Raw genomic sequence first — 23,847 nt, forward strand, 5'->3', positions numbered from 1 at the left:
GTTTCTAGCATGATTAACATGTTGGTAGCATGATTAACAAGTTACTAGTATGTTGCTAGCATGTTTATAGCATGATTCAAATTTAGTTAGCATGTTGCTAGCATGTTGTTAGCATGATTAGCAAGTTACTATGTTGCTAGCATGTTTATAGCATGATTAGCATTTAGTTAGCATGTTGCTAGCATGTTGTTAGCATGATTAGCAAGTTACTATGTTGCTAGCATGTTTATAGCATGATTAGCATTTAGCTAGCATGTTATTAGCATGATTAGCAAGTTACTATTATGTTGCTAGCATGTTTCTAGCATGATTAACATGTTTATAGCATGAATAGCAAGTTACTAGTATGTGGTTAGCATGGTGTTAGCATGATTAACATGTTGCTAGCATGTTGTTTGCATTATTAGCAAGTTACTAGCAAGTTGCTAGCATGTTTCTAGCATGATTAACATGTTGCTAGCATGATTATTAAACTATTTTCACAGTTTCCTGATTATATATGCATCACCAAAGTTACAGAAATTTAAATAATAGCTTAAAGATTTTCAGAAAACATCGCGTTATGTAAATCTGTACAATGAGACTATTCTGACCCTCTGCGCTTCCCGTCGTTCCCACAACAAACTTCAGAGTGATTCCACTGACAGGTTGAGTCGCGAGCGTATCACAGATATCAAAAGCGGAGCGCCATTCTCCCGTAAGCTACTGAAGGATGTCACGTCTAACTAAAAACGATGTGAAAAGTTTTGTAAATACGCTCTTGGGCGGTTTCAATGTGTAACAAGCTGAATTTCGATAAAAAAAAACATCTCGTGAGTGCTTGTAAGTGTGAGTCAGTTACTTTCGCTTGTGAAGTCCGTTTAAATAACTGCTGGGTGCCAGAGTCACACCGTCTAAAATGGAGTAAATCATGTTGATGGAGGAACAGAGCAGGTGTGTGCTTATTTCTGTTATAATGTATTACTATGTAAGTGTTTGCTATCTGTTATTATTTATTTCCTCTCGTCTCGTTACAAACCGGCATGCTATTTTCCCGTCCAGTTGAAGGCAAAATTAATTTTGAAGGATGTTTACCCAGCTCTTTGCATCAGTTGTTAATGCACGTTCAAAAATGAATGTGTTTGTTCCAGCTCTGGAGAAGAGGAGGGCTCTAGAGAGAAAGGTGTGCTTTACAGATGGCAGGGCTATTCCTGCAGGGTGACCCCGGAGAGACTGCTGCTGTCCAGGCCAGTGCTTCATGCTGCACTGGGGACTTTACATGGACTTCTGCTGACAGGTCAGGTCTCTTGACAAGTAAAGTAAGCTGTAAATGAAGAGGAAATGACTCATAACAGCTGCAGTCATGAGTTTACAGGCACCTTGCATAATCTGGAAATCTGGAATTTTAACTAAATAAGAGGGATCATAAAACTCGCGTAGTGTTTTTATTTAGATTTTGAAATCCATCTTTTCACAGTGAGGACTGTATCTTCATCGTTTTTAAAAGCTTATAGATTCTGCGAGGTGTGTAATTCCTGCATCATAGGATTACATTTATCTTTTATTTTTATCATTTAACTTATTCCTTTGAGATACACTTTTTTACACGTTTTTTTTCAGTGACAAATCAGTAATATTTTACATTTTCATGGCTGTTTTAGACCCTCTATCTGACTCTTTAAAAGGGTCAGAATCTGAATGCAAATAATTTTAATAGAATATTGTTTTCAAAGACTCCATTTGAAGCTAAACGCAGACAATAAAATGACAGACTATAGATGAAAACAACTACTTTTAAAGTATAAATTTGATTTAAACAGTAGGTCTACATAATATTCACATATGCAGTTCATAGGGGACATATTCTATTAGCCTACAGTTAACAACATGAAAAAGCTATTTAAACCTATAACATTTACCTATTTCATCTCACAATTCTGACTTTTTTTCTCGCAAATGCAAGTTTATATCTCCTAGTTCGGACTTTATAACTCGATTTAATTGTGAGTTTGTCAAATCTGAGAGGTAAAAAAGACAGAAGTGTGGGATATAAACTCAGTGATTCTGAGCTGAGGGGAAAAAAAGAGAATGACGAGTTAATTTTTTTTATCAGAATTGTAAGATATAATCTCGGAATTGCGAGGAAAAAGTCTGAATTTTGAAATATAAACTCAAAATTAACTTTTTAAAATTGTTTTATTCCATGGCTTCCATAGACTGCTACTTTAAAACTGTAATTTTCTGCCACCAGATAGACTCTGCCCACAAAAAACGTCACTGTTTGCAAACACAGAAATGGTCTATTGAACACCAAATAGGCATGTACATGTGGACAGTGATTAATATTTTTTGGCAGCCACCTTAAAAAAGTTGCACACAGCCATTTATGTTGCAGGGTTACAAATAAGGCTCTTCTAGAAACTTTCATGAGAAGGTTTTCTCATGAAATGATCTCTTGGATGTAATTGTCTAATTGTCACATGTTAATACGTTCTTCTCTTAGATGGGCATGTGTATAGTTTTGGCGAGCAGCCGTGGAAACTAGTCGAATCTCATCCTGCAGGCCCTGTTATAGAAAGCGCCCTGAGCGGTCAGCGTGTGATCTCTGTGTCAGCGGGCAGCTATCACTGTTCTGCTGTAACGGAGGATGGCCTCATCCACATGTGGGGGGAAAACTCTCATGGCCAGTGTGGTGTCTCTGGAATGGACCAGGTATCCAGTCCCACTCCCGTAAGTGTGGTGGATGGCGAGACCCATCCTCCGCAACTGGTCCGAGTCCTGAATGTGGCCTGTGGAGCGCAGCACACTCTGGCCCTGTCAAGGAAACATGAGGTGTGGGCCTGGGGTAGTGGCTACCAGCTGGGACTAGTCACCAGCGTGTTCCCGGTATGGAAACCTCAGAAAGTGGAGCATCTTGTGGGAAGATATGTGGTTCAGATCGCTTGTGGTGGGTTTCACAGCCTGGCTCTGGTTCAGATTCTTTCTCCCCCAGAGGTCAGTCAGCAAGCTCGGGATAGATGTGGGCAGTGTAAGCAGAGCCTTTACACCATGATTGACAAGGATGACCATGTTATTATCTCTGATGAGCATTACTGCCCACTTGGAGTGGAACTGACTGATTCTAAAGAAGGTCGACGGTCAGGACAGAGTTCTCCAGCTCAGACACCGCAAAACAAAAACTCCTCGCCCCACTTCGAAGTATCCCCGTTGACCTCGAAGAACATCTGCGAAGACCTAGGTTCTTCAGTCGGATCTCAGAAAAATACAACAAGCCAGGAGGCTCAGCCAGACCCTGCTTTAACTGAGACTGGACATCCACATCTACGACGAACCAAAAGCACTCCCTACCCTGATGAGCAAGCTCTGAAAGACTACCTCAAAAGAATTTCAGACCAGACCTTCGCTGAGCAGGCCGAGGCCCCCTCTTTGGGAGGTTCCCATCCTCCAAGCCGTCAGTCATCACTTACATGTCCTTTCCGATCAGACCAAAGTGATGAGCTTACACTACGTCCCTCTTCACCAGCACTTAGTAGAACTGATAGTATCACAGCTTCTGGCAGACAGCGCGGTGCATCAGATTGTATCATAGACCGGAAGCATTCCACTTCTGACGATTCTTCACAGCACTCAAGTGTGGATGGAGGCATTTGCATCAGTGACCTTGTGATTAGCAATGGATGTTTATTTGAGTCCTGTGAGGAAGGAGGAGAGCCCGCTGGAATGGACTTCTGTCCAGCGGATCCTCTTCAAGGCAAGAAGAGCACCAGTCTGACAGACATCATTTTAGAGGACACTGAAGCACATAATCGCAGAGGGTCTTTACCTGGCTTCTCTCCAGGTACTGTGAACCTCAAATTTTATATGAAAAATGTTTATAAAATGTTAAATCAGGGGCGATAACATTTAATTTATTATACATAGACTGATCAGGGCTTTTTCTTCTGTAGTTAATAATTTTAGTTGCCCAGCCAATATTTTCACTTCATAATTCACAATTTTTTAGTGAAGTATTTATTTTTATTCATTTTATTTATTTTTTACAAAAAATTATATTTGCAACAAGCTGGAAATTATACAGCTATGATTTAATTCCCTAAATTCATAAACAATATTTTGAAAACAATGGCATACCATCTAGAATATTACTAAATAATGGTTGTAGTTTTCAATAAATTTTTACAGTACTCTCAGTAATTTTTGCAATTTTTGGAAAAACCTTATCTATGTTATCCAGCTGAATATCTATATATTGGTGAGACATTTGCAGAATCAGCAAAAACAGGGTAGAAATGCATCACATGCAAAAAAAAAACAAAAAAAAACATTTGTTTCAGTAGCAATGCAGCACATTTTTTTCATCAGCTGGCTTTAGCATCCACATTTTTGAGCCTTGGTAAGAACATAGTAAGCCATGACCTGCCAAATACTACTTACTTTATCTTGGTACTTTAACTTGTTAATACTAATTTATCTTGGTGACCCCCCTTTCATGCAAAACACTTTCGCTCGCAGAAGAAATTAATCATGGATGACTGCACACAGGGTATTTCTATAATGGCATTGGTTACTGAAAGCTTTTCTTTTGCATGATGTTGCATCCATATTGGTCTTATTGATCTTCATAGATGTCTTGTTGGACAGCAAGACAAGAAGTTACTGAGTGCACGTTTAATTGATAGTTCACCCAAAATTGAAAATTCTGTCAGCATTTACTCATGTCATGTTGTTCAAAACCTGTATGACTTACTTTTTTTTCTGTGGAACACAAAATATGATATTTTAAGATTTTACAATGAAAGTTAAAGGTCATCAAAACTTCTTCAAAATATCTTTAGGTTTGGAAACGATATGTGAGTGAGTAGATGATTACAGAATTGTCATTTTGGGGTGAACTATCCCTTTTAAAAACAATTTCTACAGTTGTAGAAATTTGACTTATTTGGTCATATGCATGAGGAACTTTTTTAATATGCTGTTGAATTTCAGTGTCACCTTCTGTTAGTCATCGAACCAACCATTTAAGAGCTGTAGTGGGTGCCGTGACTACTACTTCTACCTCAGAATCCAGAAATCTCCTTCCTTCCCTCTACACTGAGGTGTGGAGTTGGGGGAGGGGCCAGGAAGGTCAGCTAGGTCATGGAGACTATTTGCCCAGGTACAGCAGAGCTCATAAACACATAAGTGTTTTGTTTGTTTAACTGTTCATGTCCTTGACCACAGTGCATGACTGGGAAAATATTTTGGTTTTTACCCTTACAGGTTACAGCCTCTCTGCATCAAGAGCTTAAGTAAAAAGGAAGTTGTCAAGATCACTGCTGGAGCAAATCACTCCTTGGCACTGACAGCACAATGTCAGGTAGGGAGGGACTTCAAAATATTTCTCCAATTGATTATAGGCTGCAACAGTGACTGCAAAATCCTTCAGTAAATGAAACTTTTAGGCCTGAACTGATTCATAGCAAAAATATACATACAAATATATATAAAAAAAAGACTCAAAGTACAAGACTGTATATCTATGAGGAAATTACTAATTATCCAATAAAGCCTTGCAAATGATGTAACAGCAGCCTGGGTCTCATTTCTTTAATATTAATGTATTATTTTCTTATTAGAAAACTGTGTTACTGCATTTGAATGGGATTGTTTGCTTTATAAAAACTTTAGGTTGGACAATGAAGTTGATTGAACACCTTGTAGCTTATGTTAGGTCTGTTTTCAACGTTTAAACCAGTGTTATTTTCGTTTTATTTATATACTTTTTATTACAATGTTATTACAAATCTGGATCCCTAAATGATCTGTTCTCTTCTGTCACCTCTTCCTCATAACAATAAGTGTGTATTTCCTGTCCCTCATAGGTTTATTCCTGGGGAAGTGACAAATTTGGACAGCTGGGTCGTATGAATCCTCCCAGCACAGTTCCTAATCTCACCATGGTATACCTCCTTTAATATTTTTATGATATGCAATCACCTTTTCTGCAGACCTTCCCTTTTAATGAATGCAGTTCCCTGGATAAAAATTAATGTGCTTTTGTGTGACAATAGATCTCTGAGGGTATCCGTGTGTGGGACGTGGCAGCAGGACAAACGCACACTTTGCTGCTGGCTGATGGAGACTGTTATCAGCCCATACTGTACTACAGCGGAGAGCGGGTGCTGGAGAACACTGACAGTGCTCATCCCCTCTCCGGGACCTACACCCAGACGCCCACACTTCTGCCCTTCTGCATGAATGTTCGTACAGACCGTTATGAAAGTTTATTCTGTTGATACAGTTATTTTTTACTGTGTGTAGGCTGTGTTGTAAAATAACATCCACATTTATTAATTTTACACAATAAACTCATAAATTAGCTAATGCCATCCTACTTCACTGAAGATTGTTGTACACAGAGTACATCATTACAATACATACCACAAAATTAGTAACAAAGAAAAAAGAAAAGAAAACAAATTTAAATAATCAAAATAACAAAAATGATCAAATAAAATAGACATTCCAAAAGATATCTAAAAATTAACTGTAAGATTTATTATGTAACTATTATATAACTTTTAGATTTATTTTTGTTAATAAATCTGAAAGAAAATAGAAATATTAGATGAAAACCTTAAACTAAACGAAAATTAGAAATGTTGTGTCAACTGAAATATGTTGAAGTACTAAAAATTACTAAATGAAATAAAAATAATGCTTAAACTGAAATAAAAACTAAATAAAAGTATTATAAAAAGTTATAAAAGTTTATAGATATTTTTTTAAACTAAATCTAATAAAAATTACAAAAGCATAAAATTACTGCAAATTAAGGTAAAATTAAAATGAATAATTAAAATATATAAAAAATGAATTCAAAATATTAACTTGGTATATAGATAATAAGTTGCTTATTAATAATTTTGCCAGCAAGTATCAGTGATTGGTTGATATACATAATGTAAGGTAATGGCATTAATTTTAATCTTTGTGATTTACTGTTTTATGTAAAGCAGCAGTTTACTATAAATTAGCTGTGTCCTTTGTTTAGATTGGCTATGTGAGCAAAGTGTTTGGGGGAGGACTGAATTGTTTGGCCTTGGCTGATCAGAATGCAATGGGTTTCATAGCTACAATCCATGAACTCGCTTCAGCAGAGAGGAAATTCTACTGCACCCTCAGTAAGGTGAAGAGCGAAATCCTGAGCCCCCTGCTAGCCCGTGGTATGTAACAGATTGATTTACTCATTGCACATTTTGGATTGTTTGGATAATGGAGTGTTATTGGGTTTTATAATTTGATATGGATTGTATCTGCTCTGCCATAATGTAGGGAGTTTGGCCTTGTCTCTGGGTCAGTCCTCCATGTTGTTGTTTCAAGGGATGGCTGGTAGTTTCAGCAAGCTTTGCCATCTGACAGGACAGCACTCAGTATCCCTCACCAACTTCCTGCAGCGAGGAAAAGTGATCAAAACACTGGTCTTGATCAAGAACACAGACCTTTTCATGGACACATATAAAGAGTAAGTACTATTCAAACTATCATCTTTTATATTTTACAATCTCTATGATAACACCAGTGATGATGTTTTTCCTCAGGTACTGCGATCCAGTTGGAAACTTTCTTGTTATGGGAGGATTCCAGTCATTGCTGAAGCCCTCACAGTGCGTTGTCATAATCATTCATATATTATCTATGGGCATCATTATAATATATGCAAATAATATATTTGATCATGCATGATTTGTTTCTTCAGAGAATGCTTTGGGAAGAAGCTGGAGTTGATACAGACTCTGCTAGAGCCCAAGGAGAACACATCACCCTATGATCTGTTAGTCAACTTGTTTTATATGCCTTTGCAGCACCTGCATGGGTATAACAGATTACTTCTGAAACTAGCCCACTGCTTTGAAGTGGTAAGAAAATGATGTGATTCTCATTATGCTCTTTAAAGGAATTAAAGTGGCTTAAAAATACATGACATAATCTTTCATTGTTTAGTACACTGAGGAATATGAATGGATTCAGAATGGCTGCTCCAAATATGAAGATTTAGCTCGCCTTGTCAGCAAGCAGAGAAGAGATGCTGAGGCCACTTTCAGTTTCTGGAGGAACTTCAAAGGAAAGAATTCGGTATGGTGCAGAATGTGAACTTTTGTTGCAGTCACTTAATTCTAAGGCAGATAGTTGCAGTCCTGGCTTCTGATGATAGTACCTTCCTGACAGATCACTGTACAGCTCCCATAGCCATTGTTTTTGTTGTATAGCAGCATTCTTATATATTAAGGACTATGTGCATTATTCAGAAGTTTTGGATTGGTAATATTTTTTTTTATTATTTGAATGTAGTTTAAAACTTGTTCCTGTATTTGCAAAGCTGTATTTTCAGCAGCCATTACTCCAGTCTCGCGTGTCACATGATCATTTGTTGCTCAAGAAACAGTAAAAGAATTCATTTGTGAATGAAATTGAGCAAACACACAAAGCATATGAAGTTTTGACAGCTGATGCTTCAAACATTCACATAAATATAACACAGTTTAAATATGAGAAATGAGAAATATAGCAAGTGTGAAAACGCCCTCATGAGTGAGTGAGTGTGAAGAGTTACTTGCATTGTACATTTGAGCGGTAACAATCTACTAATATCCAAACAAGAAGCAAATTAGATTAATTTTTCATTTGTACCACATATGTTGTCTTTACTAAGCAACAGTTTCTGGGTCAATCTGAGAATTGTTTTAATAAACAAATAATAATAAGAAATGTTGGCCTGCTGTAGTGGTTGACGCATAATGCAAAATAATTTGCCACCGTGAAAATGTACCAGGGTTTGGCTGGTGTTAATTTCCCACCCTGGCAGCAGCACTTGAGACTGTACAGTATATTACTTCCACTGTATAATGTGGTTAAGTTGACCTAGTTACTATTTCCTTTAATGAAGTTGAATTGCTCCGCATGCTGCAAGACTAAACAGTGTCAGATATGACCACAGAAGTTTCAGATACATTTCTGTTTAGTTGATGTGGAAACCTGTGTGTGGCCGAACAGATGCGTGTGTACATGTGATGTGTCTGCATGTGTGGAGTTCTCTTTACGTGATCTTCTCTTTCTCAGGAATCCCTGCGTAAGCCGTCTCGTCGTCTGGTTTGTGAGAGCAGTAATAAAGCTCTGGCCTTACAGAACGCTGGAAGATTCTCTGCCAGCTGGTTCATCCTCTTCAGTGATGTGCTGGTTCATGCACAGGTTAATTCATTTTAACACAAAATTTTACCACCCTGTTATTTTCATTACACTCATTCTTTTTTTTTTCATTTTATTCATGTTCTTTTTTTGTTGTCTTCATTCATTCAGGGCACTATTCCATCAAAGAAGCTTGTGAGTATTGTGTGTTTCAGTTCCTGCCTTCACAGAATCAGTGTGTAATTTAAGACTTGAGACATTGAAAAAGACTAAAAACAAAAAGCCTGTATGAGGCCTGAAATATCCACGTGGAAGCTGTTGTCTGATGGAAGTTTCCCAAGCTAAGGCCTTTTTTGCAGTTTTTTTTTTTGGCTTCTAACTGAAGTTCATTATTCTGCTGAGGAAAGATGCATGTAGAGTCATGCTGTGTTGTAATCAGGTTTATGGAAAGAGTGGGCAACAAAGATGGTAGTGTGAATGAAAACCTTGCTTTAATGTGGAATCTTTATGTACTAAATATTTTGTGCCCAACCTTAAACTTGTTTAAAACCGATTAGCATGTAGAAGACATGGCCTGGCAGATAGTGTGCCAACGTGAGTTCAAGTCTAGCTTGTGTCATTTGCAGCACATTTTCCCTGTCATTATTAGCCAGCATTGTTATTGTACATTTAATTGAAATAAAGCTTATATAAAATACAAATGTTAGATGAAAAAAAATTTGAAATGTTGCTTTGGCAGATAGCTGAAATAATACAATAAAACAAATATATAATATATTTATAAAATATTTACCAAAACTAATATACAAATAAAGCTATATAGAAATATAAAAAAAGTAAAATGACAAAAGTTCATAAAATTATTAAAAGTTGAAATGAAAAATGAAAACATAAAGTTAAAAGCTAGTTCAAAATGTTAATAAAAACTATAATGGTACATTTACTAATAATACTAGTACTACATCTGTAAAATGTCAGAAAACCAGAAATGGAATCAAAATAGTTAGGGCAACATTTTAGACATCATTTTGATCCTGGTTTTAAACAACTGGCTTTTAATTTTTAACACTGAAGCTCCATTTAAATTTTTACAATTATATAATTTATTGTTTTCAAGTGTGTGAGTGTTTGGTCCAGGTATACCAAATGTCTCCACAGTAGAACCTGCAATTTTTTTATGTTGTGGTTACAAAATGAGAAAATAGTTGCTAAAATCATACTAAATAATGTTTTCGTTTGTTTTGTTAATGTTTTCTGTAAGTGTTAGGTTTAGGGGTAGGGTTAGTGGATAGAAAATATAGCATTTGTACCGTGTAAAAATCATTATGTCTATGGAGAGTCGTCATAAAACACAAAAACCCAATGTGTGTGTGTGTGTGTGTGTGTTTGTTTGTCAGGTATGCTGGCATATTGCCTCACATTGCTTTGTGGTTTTTGAAACTTGAACTGTGTATGCTCTGCTGTTTTCTCTGTATGCTTGGTTGGTTTGTGTTTCTTCTTGGTCTATTTTGCCAGTGGTTTGAAAATGACAATAACATTTAAAAGTTTCAATTCCTCCCTTGTCTGCACAAGCTTTTAATAACAGTTTTCACAATGTCTAACTGGTCACACACCTCAGAGGGGCACTACTTCAACTACATACTATCATATCATGTCATAGCACATCATATACCATATCACATCATATCATATTGTTTCATTGCATACTTTTTATTTCCATAAAATAAAATGGATCTTTCTAACTGTTGATTTATGCCTCAGTTGTAGTAATATGTTTGGGTGTTGGGTGTAGATTCCCTTGTTCAAGAGAGCATATCATATTTCTTATGTAGGTACATGGGTGTGTGTTTGTGTGAATGGGTGGGTGAAGCTCCTTGAGGAACTGACAGTGTTTAATATGGCTAATGTGTTTTTTGTCTTTCAGGCAAACCTGTTTTATTCATAAATTAGATGTATTTGCTGTTTAAATGTTCTTTTCATGAATCTGCCTGCAGCAGCAGAGCAAAGGCTTTAGTTTTATTCCCTTCTTAATGTACTGTAGATGAGGGAGTGGTTTGCTTATATGTAACTGATTAAATTCTCTCTGTTTCTACAGTTCTCATCTCATTACGTCTATCCACTTGCTACACTGTGGGTGGAGCCCATCTCAGATGAAAGTGTGGGCCAGTAAGTTACTCATCTCAACATCTTTTATCTTTCATTCAAACAGTTTTCTGCTATTTTAGTAGAGTTTAGTTTAGCACATGACATTTCATTAATTGTTAGATGGTCTGGAATGGTCTTGTACTTGCTGTATGGAAGTTTTAAGGACACTGTTGTGCCTATATGAAAACAAAAAAATCAATCCCCATAAACCAGGGCTGGGCAACTTCGGTCCCGGAGGGCTACAGTCCTGCAGAGTTTAGCTCCAACCCTAATCAAACACCTGCCTGTAGCCTCCTAGTGATCTTGAAGACATTGATTAGTTTGTTCAGGTGTGTTTGATTAGGGTTCGAGCTAAACTCTGCAGGACAGTGGCCCTCCAGGACCGAAGTTGCCCAGCCCTGCCATAAACCAACAAATTAAATTTCTGCCCCAGTTTAATCTATGACTGTCATTACTAGACATGGGCTTAAACTGACCACACCTGAAGATAGCTTTGTTGTTCTGGCAACGTCCCCTTTGGAAAAGGTAATGCACTGATGCAGTCAGAGTTTAATTGAGAAGTTTTTCTGCTTGGCATTAATTCTGCTGCCCACTGGCTTTCTGGTAGGGGAAGTGGCTGAGAGCCATTAACCAGGCCATTGAGGACGTGCTTGCTGCAGGCCTGAACGGGAGGACACGTGTATCTAGAAGCAGCCAGAAAGGTGAACCTCCTGCGTCACGGACTTCCACCTACACTTTCAGCAAAGAGGGCCGACTCAAAGATGCCACGTACGAGGGCCGCTGGCTGTCAGGCAAACTTCACGGCAAGTGAGTACATGCCCATAATGACTGTTTGTTTTCACACTATACAATACAAATATTTCTCTCAATCACTTAAGCATGGCTGTCATGCCTTTATGTTTTTTGAGGGAACACCATTGGTAGTACTGCCTAACATGCCAAAATCGTTTTTTCTTTGAATCTTTGAATCCAATGCATGTTGAATTAACTGTGGTTCACATGTACCTGTACCTTCTGTTGTCCTTTCTTTAAACAGAGGGACCCTGAAGTGGCCAGCTGGGACAGTTTACTGTGGCACATTCAAGAACGGGTTGGAGGATGGGTCAGTATGCACAGTTTAAGATGAACATACCTGTGCTTGCAGATTCTTTGTTATATACACTACCATTTTTGTTTTTGTTTTTAGCAAGAATTAATTAAATTGTGACAGATAAAGGCATTTATAATGTTTATAAAGATTTCTGTCTTGAATAAATACTGTTCTTTTGATCTTTCTCTTCATTGAAGTATGAAGTAAAAAAAATATATATTTTAGTTTTCAAAAAAATATTAAGTTTCACAAAAATTAACTGTTTTCAACATTGGTAATAATAAAAAATGTCTCTGAGCACCAAATCAACATATTAGAATGATCAGGTCAGGTGACACTGAAGACTGGAGTAATGACAGCTGGAAATTTAGCCTTGACATCACAGGAATAAATTACTTTTTAACAATTCTAGTAATAGAAAACAGTTTTTTTAAATTGTAATAATATTTCACAAAATGACTGTGTTCACTGTATTTTGTTAAAATAAATGCAGCCTTGACTTTTTTTCAAAAACATTACAAATCTTACCAACCCCAAATGTACTATATGTTTTTATACTCACCATTTCTCTTCTCATTTAGATTTGGAGATTTTATGATGCCCAACACGACCTTCAACAAGTTTGAGCGTTACCAAGGTCACTGGAAGGAGGGGAAAATTCATGGCTTTGGCACATTTTGGTAATAGTTATGTAAATGTGTGTATTAAAAAGCTCTTTGAAACATTATCAGTTAATGGGGGACCCTGAACATCTTAAATTGGTAGAATTGCCATCTAGTACCTTACCAATGGTCTGACTGTTGTGTTTTTGCAGGTATGCTTCAGGTGAGGTATACGAGGGCTCATTCAGGGACAGCATGCGTCATGGTCACGGCATGTTACGGAGTGGAAAGTTGGCCTCTCCTTCCTCCAGTAGTGTGTTTGTGGGCCAGTGGGTTCAAGGGAAGAGAACGGGCTATGGGGTGTGCGATGACTTCAGCAGGTATGTACATTGTAGTTACCAAATTTGAGATTTTAAACATCCTCCTGCATAAGCAACTCATTCATTTCTTTTCATATCTCCCAGAGGAGAGAAATACATGGGAATGTGGCTTGATGATCAGCGTCATGGAGACGGAGTCGTTATCACTCAGTTTGGATTGTATTATGAAGGAAACTTCTGTAATAACAAGATGATGGTCAGTTGAGATGTTATTATATGCCTGCATTGAAGTGCCTGTAATTTGCTTACAGTGGGTACGGAAAGTATTCAGACCCCCTTAAATTTTTCACTCTTTGTTATATTGCAGCCATTTGCTAAAATTACACTTCTTTCGCTGGTTGGGCACTAGAGACTGTATGTACTATTATTTGAGCAACTTACGATGACTTTTGTCTGATATAGGGCAATGGGACTCTTCTCTGTGATGATGACACTGTCTTTGAGGGCGAGTTTTCAGAAGACTGGACTCTGTGTGGAAAGGTATCTTTGAAATAATGTGACCGTTTCCAGCCACAGTAAATTTGTAGAAACCATATTTGTGATTTGTGCATCTTAATGCTTCTGTGTATTTGAATCTCCTGTGGTTTTATGGATGTGAAGGGCATTCTGTTCATGCCTAATGGTGACTCTTTGGATGGGGTCTTTGACGGTCACTGGGGAGCTGGTCTGAGAGTGGCTGGAACATTTACAAAACACTTTGAAGCTTTGAGGAGAGAAAGAAAGATTCCGTAAGTGTGTCATGAACAATGCTTTCTTTGGCCTACTGTATATTTATTTTTTTAATCTGTGTTTGTGTGTATGTGTAGCGTGGCTGGTCAACACGCAGTGCCTGCAGAAGAAAAGTGGAAGGCAGTGTTTGATGAATGCTGGAGCCGATTAGGCTGTGAAACTCCTGGTGAAGGAGTGTATGAGAAAGCCTGGGAGAGCATTGTCATCACCCTCACTGCCAGACGCAGACAACAGAGAGATCGGTATGTACACACACACACACACACACACACACACACACAAGAATGAAGAAGTAAAGGTGTGATCACACTAGGCTTGTAACATACAAAATGCTTTATACTCTGCAACATATAGTTAAAGGGTTTAATGAGTTCTTGAAAAAAAACAATGAAATAAATACTAATTCAGTAGTTTACCAAACTCGAACTTTGGTATACAAAAGACAAAACTTCTTTGTTTATATGCACATGAATGTAAGTGAACAGAGTATGAAGAAATCATCAGTGACGTATGTTTGTCTATAGTCCAGAGGAGCTGAGCCGATCTCAAACTAAGATGCTGGAGAGTCTTGAGGTGATTCCTCAACATGTGGGCCCTGTTACTCCAGACTCCTACAACAACATCCGTCGGTATCTCATGAAGGTGAGTCTTCCAAAGGCTTATTGACACCAAGTCTGCACAGCTGTACAGATGCCTCAAAAAGCATTTGGACACTTTTGGACACTTGGGTCACAATAAAGAATGTCATTGAATTAGATCAAATAAAAAATCAAACCATGTGGCATCTGCAAACACATGATGCTATAGTTTTTCAGAACTAATCTACTTTTCTGAGCCATTTTTGCAATTACTTTGAACAAACTGTTGTCAAGGTGATTTTTAGTAAAGAGAACTGACTTCATACATATATATAAATTACAGGTGTCTTAGCACAGTAACCACAGGTGGACATGATCCACTAACATGTGACAACCATAAAGTGTCTCTTTAAAATAGTTTTCGTCTTGATTTTGATGTTGTAAAATGTGTACTATTTTTCTTTAAAATAAATGCTATCTGGTTTAATAATTTCTTACATAATGTAATTATAGTACTGTTTGTGGTCGGTACGATTTTTTAATGTCTTTGAAAGAAGCCTCTTATGCTCATCAAATAAAAATCGTAATACTGTGATATTTTGCAAGTTAAATGTAATTTATTCCTATAATGGGAACGCTGTATTTTCAGCAGCCATTACTCCAGTCTTCAGTGTCACATGATCCTTCAGAAATCATTCTAATATACTGATTTGCTGCTCAAGAAGCATCTCCTATTATTATCAATGTTGAAAGAGTTGTGCTGCTTAATATTTTTGTGGAAACTGCAATGTTTTTTTTTTCAGGAAAGTTTGATGAATAGAAAGTTAGAAAGAATTTTTTAAATAATATATTTGAAATCTTTTGTAACATTATAAATGTCTTTATTGTCACTTTTGATCAATTAATGCATCCTTGCTGAATAAAAATATTAATTTCTAAACAAAACAAAAAAAAAACCTGATACCCAAAGCTTTTGAATATTAGTGTAGATTCATACTTTTTTAAATGTATTGCTACTTTTTTTGCGGGGCGGGGGTGTAATGACTCTCTTTAGGCTTGTGATACCCCGCTTCACCCACTGGGCTGGCTGCTGGAGACCCTTGTGACTGTGTACAGGATGACTTATGTTGGTGTGGGCTCCAATAGACGCCTCCTACAGCAGGCAGTGGAGGAGATCCAGTCATACCTAACACGCATATTTCAAATAGTCAGGTAACACATTCCGGCTTTTCTGTGATTGCTTCAGTAAGAGTTACAGGAAACCCTAGTGCTTTAAAAGCCAGCAGAGCATTTTGCAAAGCTCATAGAAAGCATTTTACTCATTGTGAAGGTTCTGTTTTTCTTATAGCTTTACTACTTTATTACTTAATGAACTCGCCTAAATGTAATAATGAGGCATACTGTTAATTTCATTACAGTCTCAGAGACCACTGGATATTACTTGATTTTCCTTTTAAGGCCGTTGTTTTTCAAATATTTGTGTTACAAATATTTGCCGCAGGTTTCTGTTTCCTGGTCTCCCTGAGGATGGAGGTTTTATTCTGGATTCCTCCAGTTCCTCAGATGAGGGCACAGACTCTCTTAACAGCAGTACACACTCAGAAACTCCACAGCAGGGGTAAGACAGCATCACTATGACTGAACTACTGTTTTGTTATTTGCACTTTTAAGTTGCATTATATTAAGTTGCATTTACTTATATTGATCTATCTACCTATCATCTATTTGTATGTGTATAGACAGATCTAACAGAAAATGGTAAAAACAGTAATATTGTTAAATATTACTAGTTTAAAATAAGTAGTTTTCTTTTTTAATATATTTTATAATGTAATTTATTTTCAGTATCATTACTCCAGTCTTCAGTGTCACATGATCCTTCAGAAATCGTTCTAATATGCTGATTTGCTCCTCAAGAAACATCAATATTGAAACCGTTTTGCTGCTTAATATTTTTGTGGAAACCGTGATTTTTTTTCTGGATTTTTCATGGATAGAAATTTCAAAAGAACAGCATTTATTTGAAATAGAAATATTTAGTAACATTGTGCATGTCTTTTACTGTGACTTTTGATCATTTTAATGGATCCTTGCAGAATAAAAGTATTACATTTGTTCTTGCCACAGAAAATAAATAGATGTATACAAATAGATATAGTTACTTTCTGAAAGTATAACAGTCTTGTGTTGTGTGTGCTGCAGTTGGATAGTGAGCAGTTCAAGTCTTCTCCTGCCGGTGTTGCTGCCGAGGCTTTACCCTCCTCTCTTCACCCTCTACACACTAGAGAAAGAGAGAGAGGAGGAGGTATACTGGAACTGTGTGTTAAGACTCAACAAACAGCCTGATCTTGCTCTTCTAGCCTTCCTTGCAGTACAAGAGTAAGTGACAAAAGTAACAGTACCATATGAAATATTATTCTATAACAGTGTTTATGATACAATTATACTGACCCTAAAAAGTATTTGGACACTTAAGTCATTGTATTGAATGCAAAATATCAAACCAACTGGCATTTATCTTAAACATATAGCACAAACACACTTTTCAAATGGAACATATCATGAAAATATCGTGAGAAGAATTTTGGTTGATAAACAATGGATATATTATTTAAAATGAAGTCAAATTATATCTGGACACCAAAATATCATGTCCTTGGTAAGGCATTGCAAAAATGCATTAGTAGTAGTCAATTCACTTTCACTATTCACAGTAGTCAGTCAACACAAGACTGTATTTATAATGCAGTGTTTTTATATGGGGATTTAAATGAGTGAATAATGCATTATAAAAATAAAAAAGTTTGGTTATAATGTATTATAAAATGGTGGCTTTTACAGTTTTGAGTTGTCTTTTTGTTTTCCAGAAAGTTCTGGCCAGTTTCTATTTCTGTACTGGGAGAGAAAAAGCAGGTAAAGCTTTCTGTCTTTCCTAAGAAAATAATCAGTAATGCCACTGCTGGTAAAATATATAACTTTATTGGTTCAATTGAATTTAATGGACAGATCTTGCCTAGTACTAAAGACGCCTGCTTTGCCACTGCTGTTGAAACCCTGCAACAGATCAGGTAAAGACAGTCTTGTGTGTAACAAAGGCCGAAAACAACAACAGGAACATTTTAGTAGCAATCTTCTTTTTTCTTTTTCTCTTTGCTTCTACAGCACAGCATTCACTCCCTCAGACAAGTTGCAAGTGATACAGCTGACCTTTGAGGAGGTCACTCAGGATGTGCAGGCTCTGCTTGGGAAAGAGTTTCTGTGGTGCATGGATGACCTCTTTCCAATCTTCCTATATGTGGTGCTCCGCGCACGGTACTTTTATAAACCTTTCACTGCATATAGACCTCATTGCAATGAAGTTATCAGCTGAAACATAAATGTATGTGCAGTTTGTCTGCCCATGTAAAGAACCTGTCGCTTGTGAATGTGTAGGATCAGAAACCTGGGCTCTGAAGTGAGTCTGATAGAGGATCTTACAGACGGAAGTCTACAACTGGGACAGCTTGGATTCATGTTGACAACTCTCAAAGTGAGAATGAATTTTTTTTTCACACAACTTCAGGGACAAGTAACATTACTACTTTTAAAATCATAAAGTTATGTCATTAGAATATCAATTTTACCTTGTTCACTTAAAATTCTTGACAAATTCTGAGTTTCATCACTTGATGTAAATTTAAAAACTTGAAACTGAATAAATAATGTATGACATGACCCCTTTTAATATTGAGGGCTGGTTTTACGAACCAAAAGTTTTATTTGTAAAGCTAAAGCCTTTAAGGATTTGAATTAATTTTAAGGATAATCTCATCACACGCAATCACTAGTCCCCTTTCATTCTCTTCCATGTTTTGCTTTAATCTCTTTCTCTGCCCTTAGGCCTGCTACAACCAGATTCAGCTTGAGAAGACGACATAGGAGAGGGGTTGGTTTGCGAGCGGTGCAGCCACAGCTTTGCCAACTTGCGCACAGTCTTACGGAGCAGGTGCCATTTAAAGAGACACGGATTACAGGTCAAGTCAAGATGTGCTCATTTATTTCAGGTCTCAAAAATAAGCTCACTTTCCACTCATCTCTCTTAAGCACTGTTCTACTGTTTAATTACTTCAATTGTTATAACTATTGAGACTCTCACATTGACCATCTGGCTGCCAGTTCAGTTACCTCTTGGAGAAACATGTACATTTCAACACCCATATTACCTGGACAGAAAAGAGACGTTTTCTGTTTTATATAAGATAGCAGAATAAGCACTCAACAGGTGTCACAAGGTTATTACATGCAGTTTCAATAATAACCGACACTCATATTGCTATATATTATATTCTGTACCAATCTGCCTCTGGCTTATATACTGATACTCAAACTAATGATGATACTCTGATTTTAATATAATCAGATGAAACTATGTAATTTTATCAGAGCAGTGCTTATATGACACAAAAAACAATAAGGGTTTTTGAATTAATTGTCTCAGATTGACAGTAACTTGAACAAATATATTTACTCTATATAGAACTAATAAACTAAAACCACGCTTATTTATATAAGCAACAGCGATAAACAGAAGTATTTAAAATATTTTGCTATAGAACCCCTATACATACATAAATTACTGCTGAAACATTTGAGGTCAGTAAGATTAATTTTAATGTTTTTGAAAGAAGTCTCTTATGCGTACCAAGGCAGCATGTGTTTGATCAAAATACAGTAAAAAAAAAAACAGTAATATTAATTAAATTTAATATTATTTCAGTTTAAAATAACAATTTTCTGTTATGTAATTTATTTCTGTTATGCAAAGCTGAATTTTCAGCATCATTACTCCAGTCTTCAGTGTCACATGATCCTTCAGAAGTCATTCTAATATACTGATTTACATTTCTTATTATCAGTGCTGAAAGCAGTTGTGCTTCTTAATATTTTTGTGCAAATCCTAATACTATTTTTCAGGAGTTTTGATGAATAGAAAGTTCAAAAGAACAGCATTTATTTAAAAATAGAAATCTTTTGAACATACTGTTGACATTTTTACTGTCACTTTTAATCAGTTTAAAGGGATAGTTCACCTTCAGTTGCTGGTCCCCACTGACTTCCATAGTATGGAAAAAAAAAAACACTATGCAAGGGGAACAGCAACTGAAGGTGAACTATTATCCCTTTAATGCATCCTTGCTGAATGAAAATTTTAATTTCTTTCAAAACATCTTACTGATCCCAAACTTTTGAACGGTAGTGTACAGTATATAAATGATCCTTCTGAAGGAACTTAAAAGAGAGATGGCATTCAAGGAGAGCATGTATTATTATTTTGTTAAATTGCACTGTTATAAAGCAGTGGCATCAGTTTTTAGAAAATGTAGCTTGTTACTGCAAAAGCTTTGAAAATAGTTACTGTCACCCTACTGAAAGTTTATAGTATCGTTAACTACTGTTAACTTGTAATCAGTACTAAAAAATCCTATAGCTGCATCCCTAGTAATAAGTAGCTTTTTATTGGGTTACTGGTTTTGTTGTCATTTTGCACATTACACGGGGTTGCAGTGATTCTAAATACATTTGAAGTCTTGCGATGTAGGTATTATAAACTGCAAGTAGAGATTTGTGACTTAATGGTGTTATTGAACCCCCTTACATGTAAAGGTGACTTGCAATGGTGAACAAATAATGTAGTTCCTAATTGAAGTCAGATAATATATCGTGATGTATTTTAAAAAGTAACTGTATAATCCATCTGATTATAACACCATGGATATTCTGAGAGAATATGTGACCCTGGACCACATAACCAGTCATAAGTGTCAATTTTTCGAAATTGAGATTTATACATCATCTGAAAGCTGAATAAATACACTTTCCATTGATGTATGGTTTGTTAGGATAGGACAATATTTGGCCGAGATACAACTATTTGAAAATCTGGAATTTGAGGGTGCAAAAAAAATCTAAATATTGAGAAAATCGCCTTTAAATTTGTCCAGAAGAAGTTCTTAGCAATGCATATTACTAATCAAAAGTTAAGTTTTAATATATTTACGTTAGGAAATTTACAAAATATCTTCATGGAACATGATCTTTACTTAATATCCTAATGATTTTTGGCATAAAAGAAAAATCAATAATTTTGACCCATACAATGTATTTTGGCTATTGCTACAAATATACCCCAGCGACTTAAGACCAGGGTTTCCATTTCAGCATGACAGCACGCTGACATGAAGCTTTTCACTATATGAAATTTGATTTAGTTGTAGTTATATTATCTAGTTTTATTAGACTGTACCAGAGTGAATTTAAGATATTTTTAGAACTAATACACTGAAGACTAAAGTCATATTTTTTATGTATTTTTGCCGTTTACTGAAAATGTGGCATTCAACACTATGCAATAAGGGAATAATAATTTCAATGGCTGGGCCCCTAAAGGACCTCAGCATGTAGTATTTTGCACTGGCAAAACTAGCAATAACCTTTACATTTTGCTTGTTTCACGAATGCCTTTATTCATGAATGAACTTATTTCACTTATATCAAGCCGATCAAGAACTTGTGAAAAAGTACTGTGTGTGTGTGTGTGTGTGTTTTCCTCTGAATGCATCTTTTGTACATTTGAGCATGCACTGAAAGAGTTTTGCTGATGTCACACAGGCTTGTTGTGAGATCTGGTTGGCAGATGTGGGTTTTTAAAGACTGATTACCAAAATCTAGAGAGCAGGATGGCTCAATGTTTATATACAGTATATGACTTACTAATAAGAAATGAAACAAACAATAACTTTACACAATAATTTGTGCAAAATTCTAAAAAATCTTTGAAAATCATCAATTTGTTATTAAATTTGTTGAAAACCAGCCAATTATTAGCTGGTGTCATTATTCGCAAATTTTGGTTTGTCACTAGTTAGGTCATTGTCATTGGCTAGACTGGTTACTGAAGTATTGCTTACGATGATCATAAAAACAACAGCACCTTTTCTGTTAAATACAAAGGCTGATTTTATTGTATTTTATTTTTTATTACTGGTTTTGATAAACTACTTGTACTCTCATTGTTGATCTTCTGTAAATGTGACCATCACCTTGAAAATTAATTTGTCAAACACAGTTTGACAACAATTTGTGCAATTGAAGTCATGAAAAAAGGAATGAATAAACTGTTTTTGTAAACCGTTTTCTGGCATACTACTTTCACTACTTCAATAAACATTCCATACCTGCGAGATAAAATTTATGTTGTGGTTTTCTTCTCTGTCACCTTGCTTATATAGTTATGAATTGATAATAATATAGATAATAGAAAGAATTAATGAGGTTCAATTTAAGACCATTAGCATTGGTCAAGTAACACCTGTCACTATCAGCAATGTGATGTCCTGGATTTTAGCTCTGACATTATTACAGTTAAACGAATAGTTCACCCAAAAATGAAAATTTGCTGAATATTTACTCACCCTCAGGCCATCCAGAATCTAGATGAGAATTTTTTTTTTTTTTTCATCTAAACAGATCTGGAGAAACTTAGCAGTACATCACTTGCTTACCACTGGATCCACTGCAGTGAATGGGTGCCGTCAGAATGAGAGCACAAACAAATGATAAAAACATCACAATAATCCAGTATGTATTCTACATGACTCCAGTCCATCAACTAACATATTGTGAAGCGAAAATCTGTTTGTTTGAAAGAAACAAATTTATTATTAAGACATTTTTAACTTTAAACTGTCACTTCTGACCAAAATATAAGTCCATAATAACGCTTCTTCCAGAGAAAAAGTCCATCCCCTGTTGTCCTCTCACATCAAAATACACCAACATATTTGTTTAGAACTGTTTTGGAGTGTTTTTGCTTGTAAACAGTTCTTGATTTGTGCATATTTCTCTCCTGATTCAGACAAGATGACTTTTTCAGAAGAAAGCAATATTAAAGCTAGACTCGTATTTTAGCTGGAAGCAGTAATTTGAAGTTAAAAACGCCTTAATGATTTATTTGTTTATTACAAACATAGAACTTTTCACTTCACAAGACCTTTGTGATGTTTTTATCATTTGTTTCTGCTCTCATTCTGACGGCACCCATTCACTGCAGAGGATCCATTAGTGAGCAAGTGATGTAATGCAAAATTTCTTCAGATCTGTTCAGATGAAGAAATAAACTCATCTTCATCTTGGATGGCCTGAGGGTGAGTAAATTTTCAGCAAATATTCAGTTTTGGATGAATTATTTCTTTAAAAAAAATGCACATTGCTCCTTTAAATATGTTTTCCCCTATCTATTCATTTGATTGCAATTGTTAAGTTGTTAAGTCTCTGGCATTGTGATATATTTTTAGCTTTGTCTTTAGCTTTGGCTGAGTCTTTTGATTTTATGTGTCATATTTTCCATTTTAACTGTAAAGTTGGTTGGCCGTATTGTGTAAGTGTGAGTGTGTCTATTGAGCTCTAAAAGCAGGCGGAGGTAAGAAGCTTTGAGTGGCAGGCGGTCCTATGGAATTGCTCACAGAGAGAGGCCGGCCCCTCGCTGGATTAAATGGGATAGAAAAGGATTACAATCTGAGTTTCCAGAGACATTTTATAGTAAAATCATGCATGTTGGCAGGCCAGAAGCAGAAGATCACCTTAATATAAAGCTCAACTGACAAGATGCTCCACAGCTACCTGGTCTAAACGTAGGATGAAGAAGCATCAGTGTGGTTTGGAGGAAGACAGTGGCAGGAGTGTAAGGAGTTATGTGCGGCATCATAATCTAATCTTCATATGACAGACTCTTGACCTGCTTTCGTTCAGAGATCACAATCGATGTGTAATTTCATTCTTAAAATGAATTGAATAATTTCCAGATTACTTAAATTTGACGTGCATTAATTGTGTAGTTGTAGATGATCTTTGTAATAAATGACACTGACTGACCATCATATTGGTTATATCTCCAGGTTCAAAGTTATAAATTAACTAGGTTTGTTTTTTGTCTTAAATACAAATAAATATATTTTTTAAATATGTTATAAATTAGTAATTTTAAAAGTGTTAGGAATAGTTAATAAAAATGACAAGTTAAAGCTATTATAATTTGTTCTTTAAAACAAGTAATCGGCTAAATGTGTAACGTTCCTGTCAGTTTTGCACTCATAATTCATGATTTATGATTCTGCAGCAGAAATGCAAATTATGGTCTTATT

General features: G+C 36.0%; 1 protein-coding gene across 2 annotated transcripts; it reads left to right on the top strand.

Moving 5' to 3' along the window:
• Positions 1–662: 662 nt before the first annotated feature.
• On the top strand, positions 663–19,259 carry LOC107668398 (alsin-like). Of its 2 annotated transcripts, XM_016460262.1 has the most exons (34): positions 663–933; positions 1,131–1,276; positions 2,411–2,413; positions 2,483–3,817; positions 4,966–5,134; positions 5,239–5,335; positions 5,841–5,918; positions 6,030–6,218; positions 7,013–7,184; positions 7,294–7,483; positions 7,560–7,625; positions 7,718–7,877; positions 7,963–8,094; positions 9,079–9,207; positions 9,316–9,339; positions 11,240–11,310; positions 11,748–11,814; positions 11,897–12,096; positions 12,326–12,391; positions 12,961–13,059; positions 13,194–13,361; positions 13,446–13,557; positions 13,764–13,841; positions 13,962–14,089; positions 14,168–14,332; positions 14,615–14,732; positions 15,723–15,880; positions 16,170–16,286; positions 16,871–17,047; positions 17,536–17,581; positions 17,675–17,736; positions 17,831–17,980; positions 18,101–18,197; positions 18,548–19,259. In XM_016460262.1, exons 1-34 carry the CDS (start codon positions 911–913, stop codon positions 18,584–18,586), a joined length of 5,031 nt encoding a protein of 1,676 aa, XP_016315748.1. In that variant the 5' UTR covers positions 663–910; the 3' UTR covers positions 18,587–19,259. The 2 variants fall into 2 exon arrangements, with proteins under 2 accessions (XP_016315748.1, XP_016315749.1); XM_016460263.1 differs by lacking the exon at positions 2,411–2,413.
• Positions 19,260–23,847: the final 4,588 nt, after the last annotated feature.

The sequence above is a fragment of the Sinocyclocheilus anshuiensis genome, unplaced genomic scaffold, assembly GCF_001515605.1.
Source record: "Sinocyclocheilus anshuiensis isolate Anshui unplaced genomic scaffold, SAMN03320099.WGS_v1.1 scaffold1237, whole genome shotgun sequence".
Lineage (NCBI taxonomy): Eukaryota > Metazoa > Chordata > Actinopteri > Cypriniformes > Cyprinidae > Sinocyclocheilus > Sinocyclocheilus anshuiensis.